The sequence below is a fragment of the Zingiber officinale genome, chromosome 2B, assembly GCF_018446385.1.
Source record: "Zingiber officinale cultivar Zhangliang chromosome 2B, Zo_v1.1, whole genome shotgun sequence".
NCBI classification, from domain to species: Eukaryota; Viridiplantae; Streptophyta; class Magnoliopsida; order Zingiberales; family Zingiberaceae; genus Zingiber; species Zingiber officinale.
The window spans coordinates 98,674,395-98,700,483 of record NC_055989.1 but is presented as its reverse complement, the minus strand read 5'-3'; the positions used below and the strand labels follow the sequence as shown (position 1 = coordinate 98,700,483).

The 26,089-nt window shown below is 37.6% G+C and overlaps 2 protein-coding genes across 2 annotated transcripts; one reads left to right on the top strand and one right to left on the bottom strand.

The window, feature by feature from the left end:
- Nucleotides 1–3,371: 3,371 nt before the first annotated feature.
- LOC122048484 (zinc finger MYM-type protein 1-like) lies at nucleotides 3,372–5,604 on the bottom strand. Its single transcript, XM_042610046.1, has 2 exons — nucleotides 4,060–5,604; nucleotides 3,372–3,917 (listed from the first exon to the last, which is right to left on the bottom strand). Exons 1-2 carry the CDS (start codon nucleotides 5,602–5,604, stop codon nucleotides 3,372–3,374), a joined length of 2,091 nt encoding a protein of 696 aa, XP_042465980.1.
- An 18,726-nt stretch (nucleotides 5,605–24,330) lies between these two features.
- Nucleotides 24,331–25,692, top strand: LOC122049325 (solute carrier family 25 member 44-like). The gene has a single exon (XM_042610719.1). The coding sequence runs from the start codon at nucleotides 24,525–24,527 to the stop codon at nucleotides 25,557–25,559; it is 1,035 nt and encodes a 344-aa protein (XP_042466653.1). The 5' UTR covers nucleotides 24,331–24,524; the 3' UTR covers nucleotides 25,560–25,692.
- Nucleotides 25,693–26,089: the final 397 nt, after the last annotated feature.

The following is a 26,089-nucleotide window of genomic DNA, read 5'->3' as shown; positions in this document are numbered from 1 at the left end:
CGTGTTAGTACATAACGGAATATCTAATAGAGAAAGAAAACCACAAATGCAATGTGAACAATTGTCGATGAGTCACTCCTAGAATCTCTATACTTTTTCATTCTATGATACCTTACGGAGGTAAAGAAACATCTTATAACCTTGCTTAAAATCAAGAAACTAAGATAAGATAAGACAATGAATTAGAGCATCTACAACGCCATTAACGCGTGACGCGTTAATGGCAATATATATATATATATATATATATATATATATATATATATATATATATATATATATATAATTTTTCAACGCTGTAGCCATTTTAACCTGTTCAATTCATTGAACGCGTTAATGCTACAGTGCGTAAACAGTACAACCACGTAATGCTATAGTACGTGAACAATACAGCCACGTAGATATTAACGCTGAAGCTTTAACAGCATTGCAGATGTTCTTACAACAATAAGAAATGATTACATTATTGGAGCATCTCTTTGGCCAGTTTACACTTGTTATTATTTGCTTTCTACCTCTTTTAAATAATCAAGAATGTTGCCCAAATCAGCTCTTGAACCTCTTCTTACAGACATCTTGTTTCCAATAGCTACTTCTTGTAATCCGCCAATCAATCAATCAATCAATTGTTAAGTTACCCCAATTAAATGATTGCATCAATTGAGTTAACTCAACCTTCATTTGATCGACTACTTGGCTCCCAAGGGATGTTTGAGTTGACTGATCCTATCAAATCAATGGCTCCTTTCTTGGATTTTTTGGTGTTCTTGCAATCGATTGATCTTTTCAATCAACTGATATTGCCTCAATTGAATGCCTAATTAAGCCAGTCAATTACTTGATTGAAACCTCCCTTCAGTCATCTAAAATGTTAACTTTGACTAACTATAGTACTGAGTTCTCACCTACATCAAGTCTACCCGAAACTCAAACTACAGATCACTCTTAGCTACTTGTTGTAATTCGCCCAATCAATCAATCATTCAATCGTTAAGTTACCTCAGTCAAATGATTACATCAATTGAGTCAACTCAACCTTTATTTGATCAACAACTTGGCTCCCAACGGATGCTTGAGTTGACTAATTCTATCAAATAAATAGCTCCTTTCTTGGATTCTTGGTGTTCTAGCAATCGATTGAACTTTTCAATCGACTGATATTGCCTCAATTGAATGCCTAAGCTAGTCTAAGTTAGTCGACTCAACCATTACTCGATTGAAACCTCCCTTCTTGGAGGATCAATGCTCTAGCTGGATCTACACTACTCTTGCTTTTGATAACAAGGTCACATATAATTAGCACAATGAAAATGAAAAGAACGTGTAATCAAACACTTACAAGCACACACATCAATGTAATGTGGTTCGGTATCCTCAGACTCCTACTCCATAATCTATAATCCGTCAGTGGATCACTTTCAGAAAGTGCACTAACTTTTTCCTTCTTGGTCAGTAGTAGAGATGAAGAAACCTCTTATGATGTGAGATTACACTAAGGAAATACAAAACGAATGGAGCAAGAAAGATTAAGGGGGTGTTTGATTGATAGGTTTGGAAATGAGGGAATGGAATGATAGTAAAAGATAGTGTTTGGATTGTGAATTTGGGAATGATATTTTGGGAATGATTACTAGATTTATGGGAATCAATCAAACTCATATAACTTGATGGGTTTCATTTTTATTCTTATTCTCATTCCACTCTACTATCAAACCCATATTCATAGTCATTCCCATCATTTAACCAAACGCCCCCTGATAATTCTATTAGGCTTGACCAGCTCTAATCCATCAACCTTCAATGTCTCTTAAAGCTCTCCTTTTATAGCATTTAAAATCTACTATAAGTTATGTCCACCACCCAACAGTCGACATCTATCACCATTGATTGACTACTCCTCATAATGTAATTGCTCAAAATGGATCCACTCATAGGTGGGTCAGGTTTGAGTTAGATCCAATACAAAATCGTATCCAAGTCAATGAACAATTACTCATTGACTTAGTCCAATGGGTCGGAATCGCAACAAACTCAGATAGAGATAGAATGGTTGTCGTTGCTGTCCAAGTTTAAGAATGGACTGGTGGTTTAAATTGCCAATTATTTTTTTTTTTTGGAAATGATGGTTGGAATTACTAATTAACTAATCATAGATTTGTTGAACGATCTGGATTATTTGATTATTTTGCATCAATAACTATGATTAATTAGCTAATAGTATTTAAACTCTATAAATTGAGGTGTCTTTGTTTCCATGTCAACCATCCTAATGCTCCAAATGTGTTTGCTGCTCAATTCTCAGGCTTTTACTTAGTATTTATCTATTGTAGCTTCTGACATTTGTTTATATAATATTTTTTATTTCTCAATGTGTGTGAGATGTAAACGTTGATGCAATTGTTGTTGATATATGTATTATTATTAACGGTAATTTACCAAAAGGTATATGTAAATTTATCAAAAAATGTATGTTATTTTGTTATTTATCAAAGGGCATATTTTTTACATTATTTTTTTCATTCTACTCTCTTGATAAATTTGACTACTTTTCTTTTTATTTTCTCTGTCATTTTTCTTTCCATGCAATATCTATTCTCTTTCCTCCGCTCTTTTGTCTTTCCTCTATTTTACACGTCAATTCTTCTAAAAATATTTTAACACTCCCGAGAAGCTAAAATAAATAATGGATAGCATATTTTTCCTTGCAGCCCTAGAAATCTACAGTAACTGAAATGGGTGCAATCGAAACCTTTTTGGTTTATATGTGGGTTTTGACCAAAATTCACTTATAGACCTAAAGAGCTCCGATTTCATCCATTTCAGTTCCTATGGATTTCTGATGTTGCAAAAAGTTCAAATATGATATCCATTATTTATTTCGATTTTATAGAGGAGTTAAAATGTAATAAGGAAGAATCGTCAAAATTCTTCATATTGGGCCTGTTATGGAATCATATCAGGCATAACATGGAGAATTTTGATCATTCTTTCTTATTATATTTTAACACTCTCGAGAAGTTAAAATAAACAATGGATAACATATTTGAACTCCTTACAACCCCAGAAATTCACAGGAACTGAAATAGGTGCAATCGAAGTTCTATAAGTATATTAGTGAATTTTGGTCAAAATCCACTGATGAATCTAGAGAACTTCAATTGCAACCATTTCAGTTCCTATAGATAGTAGTGGATCTAGGAATTTAATCATGGAGGGGCGGCCGCGTTCTGAGCACGGCGAATTTTTTTTGAACAGTTAATAACTTCTATGTAATTAAAAAATATTTTTTAAATAACTTGCATACAAGAGAAAAAGGTACAATATTATGAAAAGAAACTCGTACAATAATATTAAAATATTAAAACAGTCTACTAACAAATACATGACAATTGCATTCTTCGAGATTCCATGTTCTGAAAACGTTGTAAAATTGGCTCATTGTCGACAGTATTAAAAACATCTTTCTCGATATAGACTACCAAACTATCATTCATCCATTCATCTCCAATCCTGTTTCGCAAATCTGTTTTGACAATATTCATTACCGAAAACACTCTTTCAACGATTGCAGTAGCAACTGGAAGAAGTAAGGTTAGCTCAATCATCCGATAAACCAAAGGAAATACACGGTTCTTCATTGTTTCAATCATTTTCTTTGCAAGAGCTCCCAAATCTGAAATGCCTTCAAATCGTTCATCTGATCTGACGTCATCAATATATGTTTCAAGCTCTTGTTCAACCAACATACGCTCATTCCAAGAAAAATCATCCTCATAAAAATGAGCTAGACGCACTAACTTCTGTACATCAAATCTAGAGAACGAGTTCCTAGGATCAAGGCATGACATATAAATCAACAAATCTGTAGTTGTTTCAGAGAAACAACTATCCATCTCCTGTAGAATAATATCGATAACCTACAATTTAAAAATCAAACAACAAAAGTAAAAATTAATAAATATGTTACTGTTTAAAAGAATTTAATTGACGGTAAATAAAAAAAAATTAAGAAGTTACCTCACAAAAGATTTCAACATGGAAGTAGTGATAAAAATTAACATTTTTTCCATCTCTCTTCAAACGACTACGACTGTTGATGTTATCTGTCATATTAATTATTTCAATGGAATGAGTGTTACAAAACTTCTTCATATCCTCAAGTAAAATATCCCATCCAGAATCTCTCAACTTTTGTAATTTGCATTTCACATTATTGATCAAACGCATCGCATTCACAATATTTTGATCTTTCTCTTGTAGAACGGTTGACAAATGATTTGTGATTGCCAATATATGTTTCATCAATAGTAGAATAAACACAAATTCATACCTCTCCATTCTTTCAACCAAAGTTCTACTTAAACCCTTAGAAGAATGATCACCATCATCAATCAAATTTTGAAGAACCTCTATAACAGATTGCCACATTTGTTCAATACGACATAAAGTTGAATGATGAGACCCCCATCGTGTATCTCCAGGTCTAGCTAGACTAGTTTCTTGGTTTAGTCCTCTACCAGAACTAATCTCTCCTCTTTCAAGAAGTTTAACTTTTCTGTCATGTTCAAGTTGTCGAAGTTTGTCGGCCCTTTTGCAAGATGATGCAGATGTGTTTACAATCGAACCAACAATCCACATGAAATCACAAACATATTGATTTGCTTGAGCAACAGCTACAACCACTAGCTGGAGTTGATGAGCAAAACAATGAACATACAATGCATACGAATTTTCTTTCATTATCAGTGACTTTAAGCCATTAAATTCTCCAGACATATTTGAAGCACCATCATATCCTTGACCCCTCAATCTCGCCACTGACAAATCATACTTAGCAAATAAAGAGTCGATTGTCTCCTTTAAACAAGCAGCTGTAGTTGTTGCAACATAAACTACAACCATAAATCGTTCAATCACCTCTCCATGTTTGTTCACATATCTAATAACAACTGTCATTTGCTCTTTCACTGAACAGTCACGAGCCTCATCAAGTAGTAAAGTGAACCACCTATCTCCAAGATAAGCTAGAATAGCATTTGTGGTCTCAACTGCACAAGCATTCACCAATTGCTTTTGAATTTTTGGGGCAATCATTTGATTATTTCCAGGTGCATTCATTCCAACAACTGCCGCAACTTCTGGACACTCTGAGCTATACCATTTGAGCAATTCTAAAAAATTGCCTCTATTGGATGATGTCGAAGACTCATCATGTCCCCGAAAAGGCAATCCTTGTAACAACAAAAATCGAATTACTTTTAAAATGGAAGTCAAGCGTTTGCGATAAGCAACTTCAAGCTCATGTTTCCCCGATGAAAATGAATACTCTACACTTTGTCTTTGATTCTTGAAACCCTCAAACTGTATTCTTGCCTCATTGTGTGCACTACCAACTCCACCTACATGCTCATTGAATTTTTCAATTGCTTTTTTCCAATTAATAAAACCAGATCTCGTAAACACATCATCTCCTCCAAACCCTATATTACTAGGTCTAAAAAGATAACACCAGAAACAAAAGGCTGCATCCTTTGAAACACTATACTCCAACCAATCACGGTCTTTAAACCAAACCTCTCTGAAACATCTATTGTCTTTACCCATTTTTTTCTTGGAAAATTATGGCCTCGAGGTTGACAAGGGCCCATAGCAACATATTCTTTTCGAATACGATCTCTAGCACCAACATCATACTCTTCAATTAATTTTCGTAAACCAGGATCAGAAATAATTTCTACTTCACTACTCAGATTTTTAATATTTTCAAATAAAATTTGCGGAGGAGGTGGTGGTGGTTGTGGTGCAGGAGTAGACTCTTCATTCCGAACATTAGACGATTCAATTGAACTCCTAGGTCTCTTTGCAAAATATTTCAACATTTTCTACAAATTATAATGTATGAGAAAAAATTATCAACATATTGTAATGTGAACAATTTAACAATAACACAATTAAATTATTTAACATCATTTATCGACACAATTCTTTTAAAAAAATAAAATTAATTTAGCATAAATTATCAATATTCACAAATTACAATTAACTAACCGCTAATAAAAAAAACTAATTACATATTCAGAGTTTATAAAAAACTAAATTACAAATTATCCAATCATTAAATATACAAAATCTAAATTTTTAATTATCCAACAATCAAATATAAAAAACAACTAAACATTTAAATAATTAAAATTTTAAAGTATTACTTGTATCATACATTGTAATCAAAAAATAATCAAACAATTATTAAAGAAATAAAATAAAATAAAATAAAATCTACTTACTTGAAGGATGAAGGTTGAAGGCTGAAGGCCGAACCTTTGCCGCTTTGATCGGCAATCGGAAGAGAGGGAAAAATATCCTTTGGGCGCAGGACTTTGCCGCTTTGTCGTTTTGGTCGGCGCTTGGAGAGATAGAAGAAACAAAGGGCAAGATGCCAAGATCATAAGGTAAAGCCGTAAAGGTTTTGTGAGCGACGGCGGAAACAAAAAAAAATCGAGCAGAGATAAATAAAGGTATAAAAAATAAATCTTTATATAATTATATATGGAATGAAAACGTGTCAAACAAAAAATCGAGGAAACCTTTGAAAGCGTGCTCACACATATAAAAAAACCTAAACCTGTGAAAATGTGTTCACACATATAAAAAGCAACGTGTACACGCAGCTGTATTAAAAGGACACGTGGTTTACCATTAACAAAATGCACTGTTCGTCTCTTCGTTGAGCCTGTGACTGCGATTTCTTCTTCGTCATTGTGAAGAGTTCAAATATGTTATCCATTATTTATTTTGATTTCTCAGGAGTGTTAAAATATTTTTAAAAGAATCAGCGTACAAAAGAGAGAAATGACAAAAGAGGAAAGTAAAGAGAATAGATGTTACGTGCATAGGAGAAAAGAAAAATGATAGAAAAAATAAAAAAAAAATAGTCAAATTAATCAAGAGGGCAGAATAGGAAAAGTAACGTTAAAAAGTATATTTTTTTTTATAAAAAGCAAAATAGTATATATATTTTGATAAATTTTAAAATCTACATGCATCTTTTAATAAATTATCGTATTATTAATTGTGATATATTTCTAAATTATTTATTCACATCCAGAGCTGTTGTATAGTCATTTATAAAAATCTGTAATTACATTAAAAATAATATTAAATGATCTATGAATGACATGTTTTTTTTTCTTGAAGTGCGAGATAGATATGACATGTCCATTGCGATGTTTTAGATTGGCAGTGACAATTTTGTAGTAAGCTCCGCAGTCGGACTTAAGCCCATCATTGACCTGTCGCTGGTGTTTGTTCTCTTATATCAAGAATTGAATCAGACCGCGGTTGAAGTAAAAGCTGATAATACGGATCATCGATCTTTTGATACTAAATTAAGAGGGCACAACGATTCAGGAGAGAGGTCCAGCACCAATAAAGTATTTTACCTCCACTAAAAATTAACTCCGAAATTTATTAATGTAACTGTACAAACCCATATGATTGAATCAGTCCATTGTTACTTCCTTGGTCGGCTGTTTTTTAAGCTTCAAATCAGGTCGGCCGCCGTTGCAAGCGCCGCCTCTCTGGCAGATCGATGAGAAAGCCCATCGAATCCCATATTCCATAATTAAAATATATTTATATTATCCTCACAACCCTGTACGAGAGTACCCTCCCAATATACCCTAACCCTTTAATCTTCTTAAAGCGGATAGAGATTCAAGGTGAAAACAAAAGACTTCGAGATAGAGGTAGACTCAAAGTCGGTTTGGTTTCGACTAATCCATTCTTTGGATAAACGATGCATGCTAGGGATATTCTCTTTGTTAGGCTTAGCCATGATGTTTCTCTTGCTTCTTTATGCATCCATAACACTTTTCAATGTCAACATATTATGATTGATGCTCATCCATTGTTTGATATGGTGATAAAAGGTGAATACGTTAGCTTCCAGCATCCCCGTCAATTCATCTCAGGATCAACACGGAGAAAGTAAATCACAGACGACTATTAACCTTTGTCTCCCTTAACTCTAAGTTACCTTCTTCCTTTGCCCAACACGTCTTCCTCTAAGTGACTAATGGTTTCTTAGAGCCCAAGAGGAAGACTCAAGATAGTGTGATGATCTATTTTATCATTGTGGCAGATATCAGAAAGAAAGATGAATAGACATAAGTATTCTATTCCTTGCAAAACTGATTTTATCAATCCTACTCTAGCTAGCCAATATGAAAGAGTCTCACTCCTTGCAATACTGATTTTATCAATTCTACTGTAGCCATATATATATATATATAAAGAGTCTTGCTTGCTCACGCATTAATGTAAGATATAATTTTGTCCGTTAAGAGGGCATAGTGCATAATTAATTTTGCGTGTAACAACCACAAGAGTCATACCCAAGTAACAAAAAGACATTATCCCTCTAGGAAACCAATAATCCTTGTTGTATAAATAGTTGACTTTTGCACATTCACAGTTAGTCCTAAAATAGATCCAAACTCCCACAAGCACAGAAGATAATGCTCATCAAGGTATATATAGTGCCCTCTCGAGACATAAGCAGTAGGTCATCAGCGAACATATATCATATGTGCAACTTTCAACTATTCACACTTGGGATGGTATTTGTCTATTTGAAATACTAGCTTCTTGTTCTCAACTGCACCAATCTTTAAAAAAAGAATACAAACAAATAACAAAGAGTAACAGGGATACTAGGTCTCCTTGCATGAGTCCTCTCCTACCCTGAAAGTGATCATATAGACATCCATTTACTAAGTATGCTGTTATAGTCACGCATTGCATCATCCAACTCATAAATGTATCAATGAACGGTGAACCCCCAGACTTTGATACAGAAACACCCAACTAATTATATCATAATCCTTTCTCAAATTGAAAGAGTATACTGAGCCAAATCCTAAATAAGGTAAGGGTTTGCAGAGTCGTCGATTACTATGGATGAGAAATCGACTGTTGAGAAAAATCTTAAATCGGTTGGGGTTTGTGCACCAATCGACTGAATCAGGGTTTTATATAGTAACCCTAATAGTTAATGGTTGTAATATGCAATTGATTGTTCAACCTTTTTATGCAAACAAAATATTTTCAATTCAACTGATCAATTTGACTAAGTGGCATCAATCGATTGCTATCATAGAGCAACCGACTGATTGTCCATTTTGAACAAATAGAATATTTTCAATCCAACTAATCAGTTGGATTGAGTAGCATCAGTTGATTTCTATCATGGAGCAATCGACTGATTGTCCATTTTGAGAAAATAGAATATTTTCAATTTGACTGTTCAATCCGATCATTGGCTAGTAGTTGGTTGATAGTTTTGGCAATCAATTGCTATTCAAAATTTAGTAAAATATCAACCGTAGATCATAGATCAATGACCATTCAATGGCTGAGTCAATGGTTAAATCTCAACAGCAGTCGATTGCTAGGTATAAACAATCGACTAATGATGGAAAAAACTGCATAAACCATCATGATTGAAGCCTCTTTAAAAGGGGGGTTTTGATTGATTTCTAGAGAATGCTTGACTCTTCTTTTCTCCTGCGTGACTCAAGTGATCAAAGCTGGAACTCTCAACATTCTATAAGTGAAAGGAAGAAGAGGTCTTGTGCTTAAGGTTTCTTCATTCTTGTCTCTTCTCTTTCACTATTGTATTGAGTCATACATTGTAACCCATTGCTATAAGAGATTTCTTCATCTCCGGATTTGATTTTAAATGGAGAAAAATTATTAGTGGTAATAGAATGCTAGGCTTAGCCTTGAGTGTAGCATCCCTGGGGCCATAAACCAAATAAATCAATCGTGATAATGTTGTATTGATTTATGTGTGTCAAAGTCTTTGCACTGTAAAATCTCTCATTTAACGCAAAGGAGCTCGCACCAGTCCTAACAAACACAAAATAAAAGGGAGTTAGTCTTGTGACCCTCTTATGCTTAAGTGAGACTTTGAGAAAGAAAAATAGAGATGAAGTAGAATAAAGGAGATGATTTTGCTAACTAAGCATACCCTAGCCCTTGATTATCACTTTTCTTTTATATCTCTTGCCATATAATGGCGCCCATTATGACATTCAGATTCTCCTCCGGTAATGACTGCCGACAACCATTATTGCCTGCCCATTTAGTAACGTGCCCCATGATTTCCTCCTTTCATAACCATCAATATTTGTCCATATTGATAGTCTTTATTACATGCCGCTTCCTCCTCAAAGAAGGTATGATCAAATCAAACGTACACACGCATCTCTTTCTAGAGCCCAAATCTTCAATATCGAGCACCACCTGACCCCAAATTCAAGTCTCAAACACCCTCCTCCTACTCTCGAGGAATGAGTGTTGAGCCCAATAACTTCCTATAATCCCTTTCCCTCCGAGCTCGACCAACATACCTTGGCTTCATGGGTTATCTCAACTCCTTAATTTCTCATTATTTTAGGAGTACCAGTTGAAATTAGCTTGCCAATAGTACTCAACCTGGAACCATCTTGGATTTACTAACACTTTATCCAATTTGTATTATACTGAGTTGTTTGACCAATTGAGAAAGAAACCCACTGAAGATACATCTACAAGTTCCAATTTGAACATACTCTCATGTAAGTAGTGGTATACTCAGCCTCTAGAATTTTGATGTTTGACAAGCAACATGAGCTGACCTAGTGTCCAAACAAGTCAAGGCTGATTAAATGCTTGAAGTAAGTGAAAAATCCAAATAAGACTAAATACTTGGCAGTTTAGGAAGAAGTTCTAATAGGTCAAGGCTGACTTAGGTAAGAGAGAAGTCTTGAAAAGTTAAGTCTGACCTAGGCAAGTGAGAATTCCTAAGAGGTTAAAACTAACCTAGGCAAGTGAGAAGTTAAGTTACATTAAGTTTGATCAGATGATTGGTAAAGGAGGTTTGGTCGACTGATCCTAAGAAAATAAGCACAACCAGAATTGCAATTCAAATCCACATGGAAATAAAGGTTCAGCTAACAGATCAGAAGATCCGTCAACCAAATATATTTGGAAACTGAAATCAGATACAATTGGATCAAGTCAGAGTTCAGTAAACTAATCAAGAGGACCAATCAACTGATCAAGCGGATTGCACAAGATTGATCTTATTAGATCAACGTAAACAAGGAAAGAATAGGGGTTCAGTCGACTGATAGGGCATTCAGTCGATCAAAATGCCCTAAATTCAAGCACAGAGATAGTCGGATCTGATTGGGATTAGTCAACTAAACAGGTGTTTAGTCAACCGGATAAAAGCTATAAAAGAGTCTTAGAATCCGAGACCAAGAAAAAAAATTCTCAATGATCTCACTCTACTGCTCTGCTCATGCAAGTGTTGTCGACATGCTAAAGCTCTCCAACAACCAACGTCATAAATTCTACATCTTCGTGTTGTCGGTATTATTATTATTGCATTTCATTTTATTAGGAAATTAATAAAGTTGTTATTGTAACGATTTCTCTCCTTACCGAAAGTTTTCCGAAGAAAGATTTTAGTGGATTGTCTATTCAAAAACGGTCAAGGGATCGTAGACCTTAGAATAACAATCACTAGACTATGAACCAAATAACCACTTGAGTTCCTTGGCTTTTAGTTTTCTACCTCATCTCTGTATTGTTTTCTTAAAAGAAAAGAAAGGTTTTAAATGAGCGCATCATGGCATTGTTAAAATCTCCAAGCACAACCCATGGAAGTTTAGAATCAACACCCCAACAATGGAGACAGTCCCATAACAGCCTCGCTCTTGCTTACAATAATATAATAACCATGGAAAAAATTGACTTGGAAGAAAATAGAGTTTGCCTTACAAGTTGCCTTGTAGCGTATAGCTTGTTGGTTAATTCCCAAAGGCTCCACTGTTGCTTTATCCGAATTCCATATTCTCAAGATTCTTCCTCCTCTATTGCCTTACAAGTTGCCTTGTAGCATGTAGCTTGTTGGTCAATCGCCAAAGGCTCTCCACTGTTGCTTTATCCGAATTCCATATTATCAAGATTCTTCCTCCTCTAATAGTTTGGAAGTTGTTGATATATCTTCATCCAAGGAATTTATTATTCATAACAAGCTCTAACTTAGTTTGACTCAGTTTGGTCTCTATGACTCACATTATATCTATGTGATGTTCTTTAATGAGGTTTCTCACCCCCCATTTGTTTAAGGGGCCTGTTGAGGTTCCTTATGTTCCAACTTGCTATTTTCATGAAAGCTATGCAGTGGATTTGTGCCCTCCTTTAGGAATTTTTCCTAGTTAAAACTTGTTGCATGATCATCTTATCTTTCAATAATAGCTTTTGACTAACAATCGCTTCTACTTAAATAGGATGCACATGCTGTGCTTGGTTTGGCTCCAACCATTCAACAATTTGTTCATTATTTGTTCAAACTGACTAGAAATCCCAGTTGCCAAACAAGAAGTCCCCTTCCCATAAATACTCTTGTCTAGATTTTTGCTGTTCTTACTGGTGTTGGGCATCCCTTCTAATTGTTATTGCTATTCCATATATATATCCCTGGTTGTATTTGGTAGAAGCTTAGTGTTTATCCCTATTTTAGCGTTCTCTGATAGGTTTAGTGGCCCTTGGGTCTACTAGGAAGATTGTCCTTGTGGCCCTGGTATGTCCATGGGATCTCTCTGTGTTGACACTTATGTCCTTGTACAATTGCTCTTTAGGTCTGGTCTATATACAATAGCAACTTTCTATTGAGTAGCCCAATTCTCCTACAATTTCGATCTTAGCCAACCGGTTGCTTATGATTATCCTTGAACAAATTTGCCCAAGAACCCATTGCTGGTTTCTCTCCATTTGTTGCTTCGGCATCATTTCAACCGTAACCTACCTTCGATATAAATCCCTATCTTGAATATTCATCTTATCATTTAAACCACTGCAAGGAATTAGAGTTTAGATCCTCGTCATTAGATAACGATAAATTGTTAGAAGAGTTTAGTCCATAATCCTTAATAACCTCCTTGTTGGAACCGAACTTGGTTTTCTTTTTTTCTTCTTTAAGTGACCTTTGCTGGATCCATAGCCACAAGTACTTTTGGGTCAACCCTAATGATCCCGTCCGGAAGCTGAGTCGGATGAAGACTGGCCTTGATGTACTGGAAGTTGACGGAAAGTCGCCGCGGAGTCAGATCCACCTAGCACCCCCCGAGAAGGCTGACACGAGCGACTGACGACGGAAGATGCTCAGGACGATGACGCTGCGGCTCTGCGCACACTCAGACGAGCCCACGAGTCGTTAGAGACTAGAAACCAGGGAAAAAGTCCCCGGGTCAGGCCCTCCGACGCTCAAGTCAGGTACTTTTTTCCCAGAAAGTACAGAAAAAAGGACGAAAAGTAAAGACTAGTGAGAAATGACGAGTGAGCGTACCTGCATAAGGGACAAAGCATCCCTTTTTATACTGCAATGGTAGTTTCTGGGTCTGACGAGTATTAGGGAATGTCGGCTGTCAGGCTTTGTCTGACGGTGAATGATACGTGGCACATTTTCATAGGCTGGCGATGGAATCAAAAGGGGTAATGAGCCCCGACTGTGAGAATATTCCCTGACACGTTGATTGCTTTTTGACATTTTCTGACGATCAGTTACGATTCCCTGGCTTGTTTGTCCTGTAGTGCTTGAACGCGGGATCTGTATGCTAGGCTTGCATCCTGACCTGCTTCTGTCCATGCATCCCAACCTGCCTCTGTATACTTATTTTCCCTCGACCTGTACACTGAGTCTGTATCCTGATCCGTTCCTATATATCTGTTATTCTTGGCTAGTATGTCCCGACCTGTACGCCAGGTCTGTGTCCAGACCTGCTTATATCCGCTGTTATCCATGGCTGGCGCTTCCCGACCTGCACGCTAGGTTTGTGTCCAAACCTGCCTCTGCATACTTGTTATCCTTGGCTTGTATGTCCCGACCTGCACGCCAGGTTTATGTCCAGACCTGCTTATATCCGCTGTTATCCATGGCTTATACGTCCCGACCTGCACGCTAGGTCCGTGTCCAGACCTGATGTTTACTGTACACTTGATATCCATGGCTTGTACGTCCCAACCTGCACGCCAGGTCTGTGTCCAGACCTGCTTATATCCGCTGTTATCCATGGTTTGTACGTCCCAATCTGCACGCTAGGTCCGGTCCTTGACCGCTATCAGGGCTGGTCCTTGTCCGGCTTATAATCTCATCCTTTGACCGTCCTATCAGCTGAGACTTCGACCCTGTCCACGTAAGCTTGACTTTTTGTAGGACCGTTAGATTCGATAGAGGGGGGGGTGAATATCGATTCGAAAAAGACGAGTATAAACGCAGCGGAAAAAGATAAAGTAGACACAAATATTTTTACTTCGTTCGGAGCCTGTGACGACTCCTACTCGAAGGCCCGTGGTCCTTGACTACTTTCGTTGGGCAATCACTAGCAAGTCGAAATATGATTACAGAAAAAGTACAGGAGATGCTAGTAATAATAAAGCAATACCGACAAAGAGAAAATTAAGCAAAAACCGGAAGAGCACTTTTGTCGGAGCATTGTTGACGTCGCACTTGAACGTCGAGCAGCAAGATCAGCAGAAGAGTTCTCAGTCAAAGTTAATTTTGAAGCTCCTGCCTGGGGCTTCTTTTATATGCTGTTCCGGGCGCCTGGATCCCTTACGGGCGCCTGGAGTGTGACGTAACTGCTCAAATCAAGATGCTCCACGTGGCGACGAATTGTCTGGATAAAATTCGCCTTCCGGGATCCGGGCGCCCGGACCACCTTGTTCCAGAAAGACTCCTTTTTCCTGCAAAACAAGGTTAGTCCGAGGCAAATATATATCCTGTTAAACAAATGGTTAGCACAGTTAAAGTTCAACAGATAGATAAAGAGAGTATGACTTAGATTCCGTCTTTCCGAGACCGGAATCTAGTCACGATCTCGACTTAGACATCCGAAATGGATCTAAGCCGGATCGACGCCTAATGTCCCTCGGAACGCGTCCTCACAATCACTCCCTCCAGTGACTTACCTCACTTACCGCCAGACGTCCGGTCAGCCCGTCGACCGTCTGGACTTCTCGCCAGCGTCCGGTCGACCGCTTGGACTTCTCGCCACTATCCGGTCACCCGTCGACCTGGCTGAACTTTTCCTGCACACTTGATCAAAGTGTCGACAACAACACAACTAACTTAACCTATTTGTCATTCATCAAAACACAGGTTAGACCGTTAGTGCTACCCGCAACAATCTCCCCTTTTGATGGAATGACAACCTGGTTAAGTTAGTGAAAGCATATGTACGAAACAACATGCATTTGTGTGGTTTTAAAGTTAGTTTGTGTTTTCAAATTGGTTTAGCTAACTTAACCACCTAACCCTCCTCCCCCTTTGACATTCATCAAAAAAAACAAGGGAAACAATCATAGTGTAGAGTTACTGAAAATAATAACACTTAATGTTAAAAAATAACTGAGTTTGGTTCAGAATTCAAGGAAAAAAGTACAATTTTTAAATCCAAGAAAAGATCAAGTTGACTTGGGGGAGTATAAAGTTTTGAAAACTTGTATAAAGCAGTAGCTTTTAGCTTTTAGAAAAATTGCTAAGTTTTAATTTTCAAACATAAGTGTATAAGGTCTAAATTTCAAGATTAAATATTCAAAACAAGTTTCAACTTTGAAACGCTTTTCAAACATAAGTTTTCAAAACCAAAATTCCAAAACTAAGTTTGAAAAAAATCTATTTTTCAAAACTAATTGAAATTTATTTTTCAACACTAAGTTTGTAAAAGATTCAATTTTCAAAATCAAGGAAAATGAGTTTGAGAAGCTTAGTTTGTAAACTAATTTTTTTGTAAAATTTAACCTTCAAATCAAAATGTCAAAATTAAGTAAAATCAGATTTTAAGAACTAGATTCAGGACAATTTTCAAAGTAAAGTTAAATTAAATTTAAATCTTTACTTTTAGTTTTCAAAGGAGTTTGGTAAAAGTAAGATCATATTTTTAGAATATTTTTGTAAAATTTATTTTTCAAAATCAAATTTTCAAAGTTTAAAAGTATTAGATTCAAAACCTTTCAAACTTTCAAATTTTTGTAAAAAATTTCACAATTTTAAACAAGTTGTTTTTAAACTTTGATTTTCAAAATTAAGTTTAAAATTCAATTTGAAAAACTAAAGTAGTTTTATTTCTCCCCCTGAATTTGATACTTAACTTTAACCAGCTGTCTAACCAATTAGGTACTAACTAACTATCAAAAGATAGTAGCTTTCACTTGGTTAGTCAGATTAAGTTAATTATAATCAGTCAGTGTTTGACTTGACTGATGAACTTTAATCTGATTAATATCTGAATTGTATTTAACGTCCAGACTTATGCTGATGCACTGAAATAAGCATCTTAAGTCCAGACAGTTGGCCTATGCATCTCACCCCTTTCTATGTTTATCAAACACAAGCAAGGTAAACCTAAGGTGTTGGTGAGATGCTCAAAAAACTAGTCCTATGGGTACATGCTTTCTAAGGATGTAAAACTAGTCGAAGGCCAAAACTGTTTTCGAAAGTCTAAAAATGGAAAGTTTGAAAACAAACAAGTTTAGCCTATAAGTTGGTGAAATCAATTTTGAAAGTATTTTTGAAAGATCCTAGTCTATTAAGATAGAACATATTCAGTGTAAGGTTGAAATGCTACTAGATAAATCCACAATATTTTACAAGTAGTGTAGCTACAGAAGTAGGTCATCACTAAAGCTACTGAGATGATGAAGGGGGTGGTCCAGATCCCAAGGATCAAAGAAGTGCCATCAGCTCAGTGTGTCGGGTGTCCCCGGCAGCTCGTAACTCGGCAACCTATGAAAATCGAGTTCTCCTGCTGGAGACTCGCCATAGCTCTCTCTAGTCCGGTCATACGGTCGGCTAGAGTGCGGGGACCGTGTCGTGGTGCTCGAACTGGGGGTGGTGGTGGAGCCGGTGCGGCTTCCTCCGGAAATAGTGCGAGCATGAACTCGTCCACCTGTGCGTCTGGATCGGGCTGGTGCTGTGCCCCCCTCCCCCAAGACATAGTCCCGTCATCTCTATCTATCTGGATGCCGGCTAAGGAAAAGTTCCGAGAGGATATAACATCGAACTCGGTCATATGGGCAACGTCTCCTCTAGTGACATCAATGTGCAACGAGGACATATAGGCTGTCAGAATGTGACCAAATGGCATATGGACTCGACTGTCAGTCACGAATCCGGCTGAGTAGATGATGGTGGAGAAGATATGTAGGCTGATGTCAATTTCTAACCTATGAATCAGGGCATAAAGTAAGAACGAATGGAATGGACGCATCACAGCGATGTCCCGAGTAGTCAATGGTAAAATGCAAAGAACTACAACCCTATAAAGAGCGTAGTCCTGGACTCGAAGTTCTACTGACCTAAACTGTGTCACAGTGGGATCTCTCTCTCCCTCAAAAAAATACGAATACATCGTATCGAGAGTAATATGTGAGTAGGGATCTTCGAACGATAGATCCCTCGGAGGATAGCACAAAAAGGAGCAAGTAGATGGACGCAACTCTAAAAACTCTCGGATAGTCCTAGGGGAAAATACGATATCAGTGCCTGCTGCCCTAGTGGTATAGGTGAAATCGTCTACTTTTACTAGGTTATTACAAAATTCGGCATACAGACTTATGTTTATTGGACTGGTACATTCGACAAGGTTCCTTAAATTATAGTGGCCTATAACCTCTAAAGCAGAGGGACATGACCTTAGGAAGAACGATCTATCTATGCAGGTAGTCCTAATGGCCTTATAAATGGTGGACTCAAATTTAACCCTAAGTTCGTCTGTGGGAAACCTAGGGTCTGTACTAGCATTGGAGGGTCCAGCACCAGTATTTGTTCGTTTTCTATATAAATAAAAGAATATTCAAAAAAAATTGAGAAGACAAAAAATACAATTTTAGAGAGGGGAAGAATTTTTTACCGAGGAGCCATCGAAAAATATAGATTTGACGACCTCGGTTGAATCGCAACAGCGTCTTCACCGCAAGAAAATTTTAATTTAGAGTACTTTCGCACTGAGGTTCAAAGTGAACCTTGGCAAAAGTGAGAATGAGTGGGGCAGAGGTTGGGGGCGCATGCTGCCCCTTATTTATAGGGGACTCCGGGCGCCCGGATCCCTTCCGGGCGCCCGGGGTTGCTGGGGCGGGGCGCCCGGAACCCCTCCCGGGCGCCCCCGAGGAGAATACCAGGGGCGCCCGCCCCTGGTTTTTGACCTTTTTTTTTGTTTAAAATTTTGAAAAAAAAATTTGAGTTTAAAATTTTGAAATTCTTTTAAGTTTTAAAATTAAAATTTTAAAATTAATTTAAGTTTTAAAATTAAAATTTTGAAGTTAACTTTTTTAAGTTTAGAATTGAATTTAAGTTTTAAAATTAAAATTTTGAAGTTAAATTTTTTTTTTTTTTTTTAAGTTTAAAATTAAATTTTGAAATTAATTTAAGTTTTAAAAATTAAAATGTTGAAATTAATTTAAGTTTTAACAATTAAAATTTTGAAGTTAATTTTTTAAGTTTAAAATTAAATTTTGAAATTAATTTAAGTTTTAAAATTAAAATGTTGAAATTAATTTAAGTTTTAACAATTAAAATTTTGAAGTTAATTTTTTAAGTTTAAAATTAAATTTTTAAAATTAATTTTTTTTTAAAGTTTAAAATTAAATTTTGAAATTAATTTAAGTTTTAAAATTAAAATTTTGAAATTAAAAATTTTGAAGTTAATTTTTTAAGTTTAAAATTAAATTTTGAAATTAATTTAAGTTTTAAAATTAAAATATTGAAATTAATTTAAGTTTTAAAAATTAAAATTTTGAAGTTAATTTTTTAAGTTTAAAATTAAATTTTAAACTTAATTTTTTAAGTTTAAAATTAAATTTTGAAATTAATTTAAGTTTTAAAAATTAAAATTTTGAAGTTAATTTTTTAAGTTTAAAATTAAATTTTAAAATTAATTTTTTAAGTTTAAAATTAAATTTTGAGATTAATTTAAGTTTTAAAATTAAAATTTTGAAATTAATTAAAAAAAAATTTGAAAATAATTTTTTAAGTTTAAAATTAAAATTTTAAAATTAATTTTTAAGCCTAATTCATCTCACCCGATCTATATTATCAATCAGGGAATCCTATGGTTTTGTGAGATGAAATTGGTTTGATTACAGAGTTTTGGTTTAACTAGTGTTAGATTCAGACTTAGCTTTGGTTTCCACAAATAGGCATTCTTCGGATAAACTTCTAAGCTTGGTGAGTCACAAGGACATCATTAGAAGTAACCAACCTTTCGAGGTTTTCCGAATAGTCCTATCAACGGAACTTAGTACTAAATCTTGGTCTAACTGGTTAGAATTCGTTTAAGGGTAGCTTCGGTCAGTTCCACTTGGCCAAATGCACCAGATCGAAACCATATCTTTCTAGACATGCGATGCCCAAGTTTCCTAACGTCTATCATCCAAAATTTCACCAATACCATGTTTCAAGTTAAACTTGGTCTCTTTTAACTAATCCTAATTACCCGGTTGGTAAATTTTGGGTTACCCTATCGGGTAAGTTAGTTTTGGAGGTGCCGGCTATTCGGAGCCTCCTCGATTATTGGCCATTAATTTAAGTTTTGATTTTAGGCTTGTGTCGATTCTTTTATAGTTATAGTTAACTTGGTGATAATTTGTTTAGATTTTGAATTTGATTTAGGTTTGTATTTTGGATTTTGGTTTGGTTTATTTAATTTTATATAATGTATTTTTTCTTTAGGTATATAATATTGATTAAGTCCTACTTGCGTGGTCAGACACGCTTTCGGAACCCAAGCTAGATTGGTTGACTTGTATTGGGTTATTAATGATTTGAAGGTTTTATTTGAATTCGACTTATATCCTAGTCCGATTTTATTATAACATGCTTTTTGATTATTTAGGATTAAATCTAAATTTTTTGATCTTGTTGTAAATTTTTCTAACATCTCTTTTAAGTTGTTTATTTCATTTTTTAATGACAAATTCTCCTCCTCAAGTGTTAGATCTTGAGTTGGATTTGAATTCTTTAATTGTTCCTTGAGGTTTTGATTTTTCTCAAGAAGTGATTTGTTTTCATTTTCTAATTTAGTTAATTTACTATTTAGACAGGAAATAATTCTAAAAAAAAATTTGTTTAAATTAAAGTATACCTCATTCGGGCCTTCGGAAACGAGTACGGACTCGTGGCTTGTTTCGGGTTCAGACCCGTCGTCATCTTCCGACTCGTTATCTGTTTTGGCTTCGCGGGCCATCAGTGCTAGGTGGCTTTGATGTTTCTGCTCTTCTTCCTCCGATTCGTCTGAGGAGTCATCCCACGTTGCTTTGAGTGCCTTCTTTTTGGTTGGCTTTGGTTTGTCGAACTTTAGTTTTGGACATTCGTTCTTGTAATGTCCCTTTTTGTTGCAGCCGTAGCAAGTCACGTTCTTTTGTTCTGAGGGAGAGCTGATCTTTTGAATATCCTTTTTGCTGAAGCTCCTCTTTTTCCTGGTGAACATTTTTCTTACCAAGTTCACCAGGTGTTCTTCGTCTTCGGAGTCTTGGTCGGAGTCTTCTTCAAGTTCAAGTTTGCCTTTCTTTTCTTTGGAGGAACCTGCAAATAGTGCTATACCTTTCTCGGCTCCGGCATTAGTTTGTTCGTGTAATTCTAATTCACAAAATAGCTCGTCTAATTTTAAGTTAGAAAGATTCTTAGAAATTTTGTAGGCATCCACTATTGATGCCCACAAACTATTACGTGGAAAAGCGTTTAAAGCGTACCTTATTAGGTCTCTGTTCTCCATTTGGTGGCCTATTGCATGAAGCCCGTTGAGGATGTCCTTGATCCTCGCGTGTAGTTGATTCGCTGTTTCTCCTTCCTGCATTTTTATATTAAAGATTTTGTTTAGAAGCAGGTCTCGTTTTGTTACCTTAGCGTCGCTCGTTCCGATCAGCTTGTCCCATAGCTCTTTAGCGTTTTGTGTGGACCGACTGCTCAGTTCTTCTCTTGTCAATCCACACCGTAGAGTGTTGATCGCTTTATTTTCTGATGCTTTTTCTTGAGATCTGCTGTCCGGTCTTGAGGATCCACTAGATTCCGGCGTTGTCCACCGGAATTTTGTAAGGTTTCGTAATACTCATCCACCGGTCAAGTCTTTTTGAGGTAGACCTCCATGCGCTTCTTCCAGTAAGGGAAGTCGTCCCCGATGAAGAGTGGAGGTCGCACTGTGCTGAATCCTTCTTGTTGGGACATTCTGTGCACAGGTAAATAACCAAAAAATATCCCAAGACTTGGTCTTGGATTAGTAGTGCGGGAAGAAAAAGATAGAAAAAGAAATCTAAATTCGTGTTGAACTAATTTAAATTGATTAGTGAAATATTAAGTTAACGAAACACCAGTTTTTAAAATTAATTAAAAATAATTCACCCCCTGTTTGATTGGTGGTTGCACCAAATCAGAGCGGTACCTGCTCTGATACCACTTGTAGGACCGTTAGATTCGATAGAGGGGGGGGTGAATATCGATTCGAAAAAGACGAGTATAAACGCAGCGGAAAAAGATAAAGTAGACACAAATATTTTTACTTCGTTCGGAGCCTGTGACGACTCCTACTCGAAGGCCCGTGGTCCTTGACCACTTTCGTTGGGCAATCACTAGCAAGTCGAAATATGATTACAGAAAAAGTACAGGAGATGCTAGTAATAATAAAGCAATACCGACAAAGAGAAAATTAAGCAAAAACCGGAAGAGCACTTTTGTCGGAGCGTTGTTGACGTCGCACTTAAACGTCGAGCAGCAAGATCAGCAAAAGAGTTCTCAGTCAAAGTTAATTTTGAAGCTCCTGCCTGGGGCTTCTTTTATATGCTGTTCCGGGCGCCTGGATCCCTTCCGGGCGCCTGGAGTGTGACGTAACTGCTCAAATCAAGATGCTCCACGTGGCGATGAGTTGTCTGGATAAAATTCGCCTTCCGAGCGCCCGGACCACCTTGTTCCAGAAAGACTCCTTTTTCCTGCAAAACAAGGTTAGTCCGAGGCAAATATATATCCTGTTAAACAAATGGTTAGCACAGTTAAAGTTCAACAGATAGATAAAGAGAGTATGACTTAGATTCCATCTTTCCGAGACCGGAATCTAGTCACGATCTCGACTTAGACATCCGAAATGGATCTAAGCCGGATCAACGCCTAATGTCCCCTTCCCGGGAACGCGTCCTCACAGTCACTCCCCTCCAGTGACTTACCTCACTTACCTGCCAGACGTCCGGTCAGCCCGTCGACCCGTCTGGACTTCTCGCCAAGCGTCCGGTCAGCCCGTCGACCCGCTTGGACTTCTCGCCAGCTATCCGGTCAGCCCGTCGACCTAGCTGGACTTCTTGCCAAGCGTCCGGTCAGCCCGTCGACCCGCTTGGACTTCTCGCCAGCTATCCGGTCAGCCCGTCGACCTAGCTGGACTTTTCCTGCACACTTGATCAAAGTGTCAGACAACAACACAACTAACTTAACCTATTTGTCATTCATCAAAATCTGGGTTAGACCGTTAGTGCTACCCGCACCAACACTTTTGACTTCCTTGACCTCCACGTCAGCTTGATTCTTGACCGGCCACGGAGGCTTGACTTTTGACCTCCTTGACCTCCACGTCAGCTTGATTCTTGATCGGCCACGGAGGCTTGACTTCTGACCTCCCTAATCTCCACGTCAGCTTGACTCTTGACCGGCCACGGAGGCTTGACTTCTGACCCTCTTGTGGTCTTGACTCATAACCACATCATCTTACCGACCCCACAAACATACGCCGTATCACCTAACTTCCTTGTTACCATAAGATACCAGTTAATATTCCCCTAGGACAATGATACAATAGTAAGATATTTATTAGTCATTCGCTATGATTGTTTTTTGATTTATCATGATAACATGTAAAAATTTTTTTAGAACCAAACTGATCACTCCTAAATAAATACCTAATACCAAAATAAATAAAAAATTACTCGGGCAGCCAACCTTCTTTTGTCCCATTGATATTAACCTTACCAATCCAAATAGCAAATAGGAGGTAAAGGACATCCAACAACTAGGATGTTGGAGAGTGACTACTCTTCGACCTCCAAATACAATAAGGTTCAATTAATGTCGGAACAATTTTTTCACGGAACCAATCTGACATTGAGATCTTCGACATCGGAAAGGCTAGCAATTCCGATCAACCTTCCACCTTGTGATATTAAAACTCGGCCCCCATCCCAGATTCGTCGATTAGATGATCTCCAATCACAAAATTTATTTTGGTGTATTTTCAACACTAATTTAGTGTCATTTGAGCACCAAAACTTTTTCTAATTCTAATCAATGAACATTATTTTCTACCCTAAAAAAAATATTCTTTAGAATATTCTATTTTCCATCTTATAATTTATTATTCAACATATATATTAATTTGTTAAATATTTTTATTACGATAATAATTACTATTAATTTTTATGATATTATATTTTTAGTTATAAGAAAATTAAAATTAGTATTTTTATAATTTTATTAGAAATAATTTAATAAACATACTAATATTTAATATTTAAAAATAATACACCATCATAAACAATTTAGATAATTTTTTTAAAAATATTTTCACGACTAATAACACCTAAAAATATTTTAAATATAACTTGCTTATTAAAATATAATATATTTTAAAAATCTGTACTTACATCAAATTGGTGCAAGTGAACAGTGCAGCACCATCTTATAGCATCATCTTGGTGCTGCACTGTTCACCTGCACCAAAATGGTACAGGTTTTGGGGTCTTCATTGGAGGAGATCTGATGTCCCTTTTATACTAAAATGATTTAAAAAGGTACCGATCAAAGTTGGTCTTAGTAGCGGAATGAGATCAAAGTAGAGTAGATGCCAGCTGGCTAACGGTGAGGAACGAGCAAGAGGTGTCTGACCCTGCTATTGGGACCAGATTGTTAGACCTCGCCACAAAATCTATGGTCCTTTTTTTTTTTATTTATCCTCAGTTTGATTTAAATAAGTGGATAAATAAAAAGAAAACTTTGATAAATTGAAAAATAAAAATGCAAAATTTTAGATATTTTTAAAAGATACAACGTGGTTGGATAAATAATCCTTTGCGGGGAACTCGAGACCAGATGAGGATGTACCACATTGCCAGCCCCCCGATTCGGCACCAGCAACTCGTATTGCTAAAAAACCGTTTGCTGGAGGCCGCGGAACGGGATCTATATCACAATATCAACTTAGTTATAAATATGCAAAACAAAACAAACAGCGGGACTGCGACCCTCTTTCTTCCTCCTCAACAGCTCAGTGATCGAATAGAACAGAGGCGCTAGCTTATTTAAGCCCATGCTGTCTTGTCTGTGAATGCAGAGCTTGTAGTATAGTATATTCATTCCGCCTGAAGAAAACAGAGAGCAAGGGAGAGTGGTGCTGTGCCGAAAGCTAATTACTTAATTGAGGCCATTCGTGGAGCTTAAAGCCAAAATGGTGAGGTTTACAGCAGCCGCAGCAGCGGCAGAGGAGCAACGAGGGACGCCTGACGTTCTGCCCTTGCCGGCCGAGGTGGATTGGGAGATGCTCGACAAGCGGCGGTTCTTCGTGGTCGGCGCAGCCCTGTTCTCCGGCGTGTCCGCAGCGCTCTACCCGGCCGTGGTCCTGAAGACGCGGCTGCAGGTCGCTCAGCCACCGTCCCCGTGCCTCCGCGCGGCGGTGTCCATCCTCCGCCACGAGGGCCCCCGGGGCTTCTACCGTGGCTTCGCCACCTCCCTAGCCGGCACCGTTCCCGCGCGGGCCGTCTACATGGGCGCGCTCGAGGCCACCAAGAGCGCCGTCGGAAAACTCGTTATCCGCCTCGGCGTCTCCGAGCCCACCGCGACGGCTGCCGCCTCCGCCGCCGCCGGAGTCAGCGCGGCCATCGCCGCGCAGCTCGTCTGGACGCCCATCGACGTGGTCAGCCAGCGCCTCATGGTGCAGGGCTCCTCCGCCTCCGAGTACCGCGGAGGAATCGACGCCGTGAAAAAGATCCTCTGCTCCGACGGCCTCCGCGGCCTCTACCGAGGCTTCGGATTGTCGATCCTCACCTACGCCCCATCCAATGCCGTGTGGTGGGCGTCCTACATCATCTCCCAGAGACTGATCTGGGACGGAATCAGCCGCCAATTCGGAGGAGTCGGCAGCCGCGAGATAAGGCCGAGACACGGAGCGGCAGTAGCGGTGCAGGGTGCGAGCGCGGCTGTGGCCGGAGCAGCGACGGCAGTGGTAACCATGCCGCTCGACACCATCAAGACAAGGTTGCAGGTCTGGGAAGGTGGCGCCGAGAAGATGACGGTGAGCAGAACAATCAAGAGCCTCCTACAGGAAGGGGGGTGGAGGGCGTGCTACCGAGGGCTGGGGCCGCGATGGGCTTCCTCATCGCTCTCCGCCACCACCATGATCACAACCTATGAGTTCTTGAAGCGACTTTCGACCAAAGACGGAGGCTGTCAATCTTGTAAACAGATCTCAAATCAAAACAAATAAAATTTCCTACTCATTGGAATTTCTCCATGAATCTATGTCAACGTCCAACTCAAAGATAGAGATGTAAATTCAATTTTCCCGATAGAAAGCTGTATTGTTTCTCCAATATTTAGTAGCAGAGCCTTCACACTCACTTCAACTTTCCAATATTTTGAAACTAGTCTAAGGCTGTGTTTAGGTTCCTCTAAGTATTTCAAAAGATGGTCTCTAGGAATGGCATTAGGATGACCGAAAGTACGATAGAAGAGTTTTGAGCTTTGAAAGATCGAAATGGGGGTACTAGTACTATTAGGATTCCATGAACTCAAAAGGAGATAATTGAAGAAGCATTTGAAGAGCCGACAACGTTCATGGTTTGTCACAAGAATAACATAAGATTTTGAAGAAAAAAAATTAAAGAAGAGGGCTTTATTTTACATGCTTCGAATAATAAATTATTCTTCGGTTTTTAGAAGGTGACACATGCAAAAATTGCACATGAAGCTTGGTGCTTGGGTAATTACAGATTGATTATCATAATATATATAAAT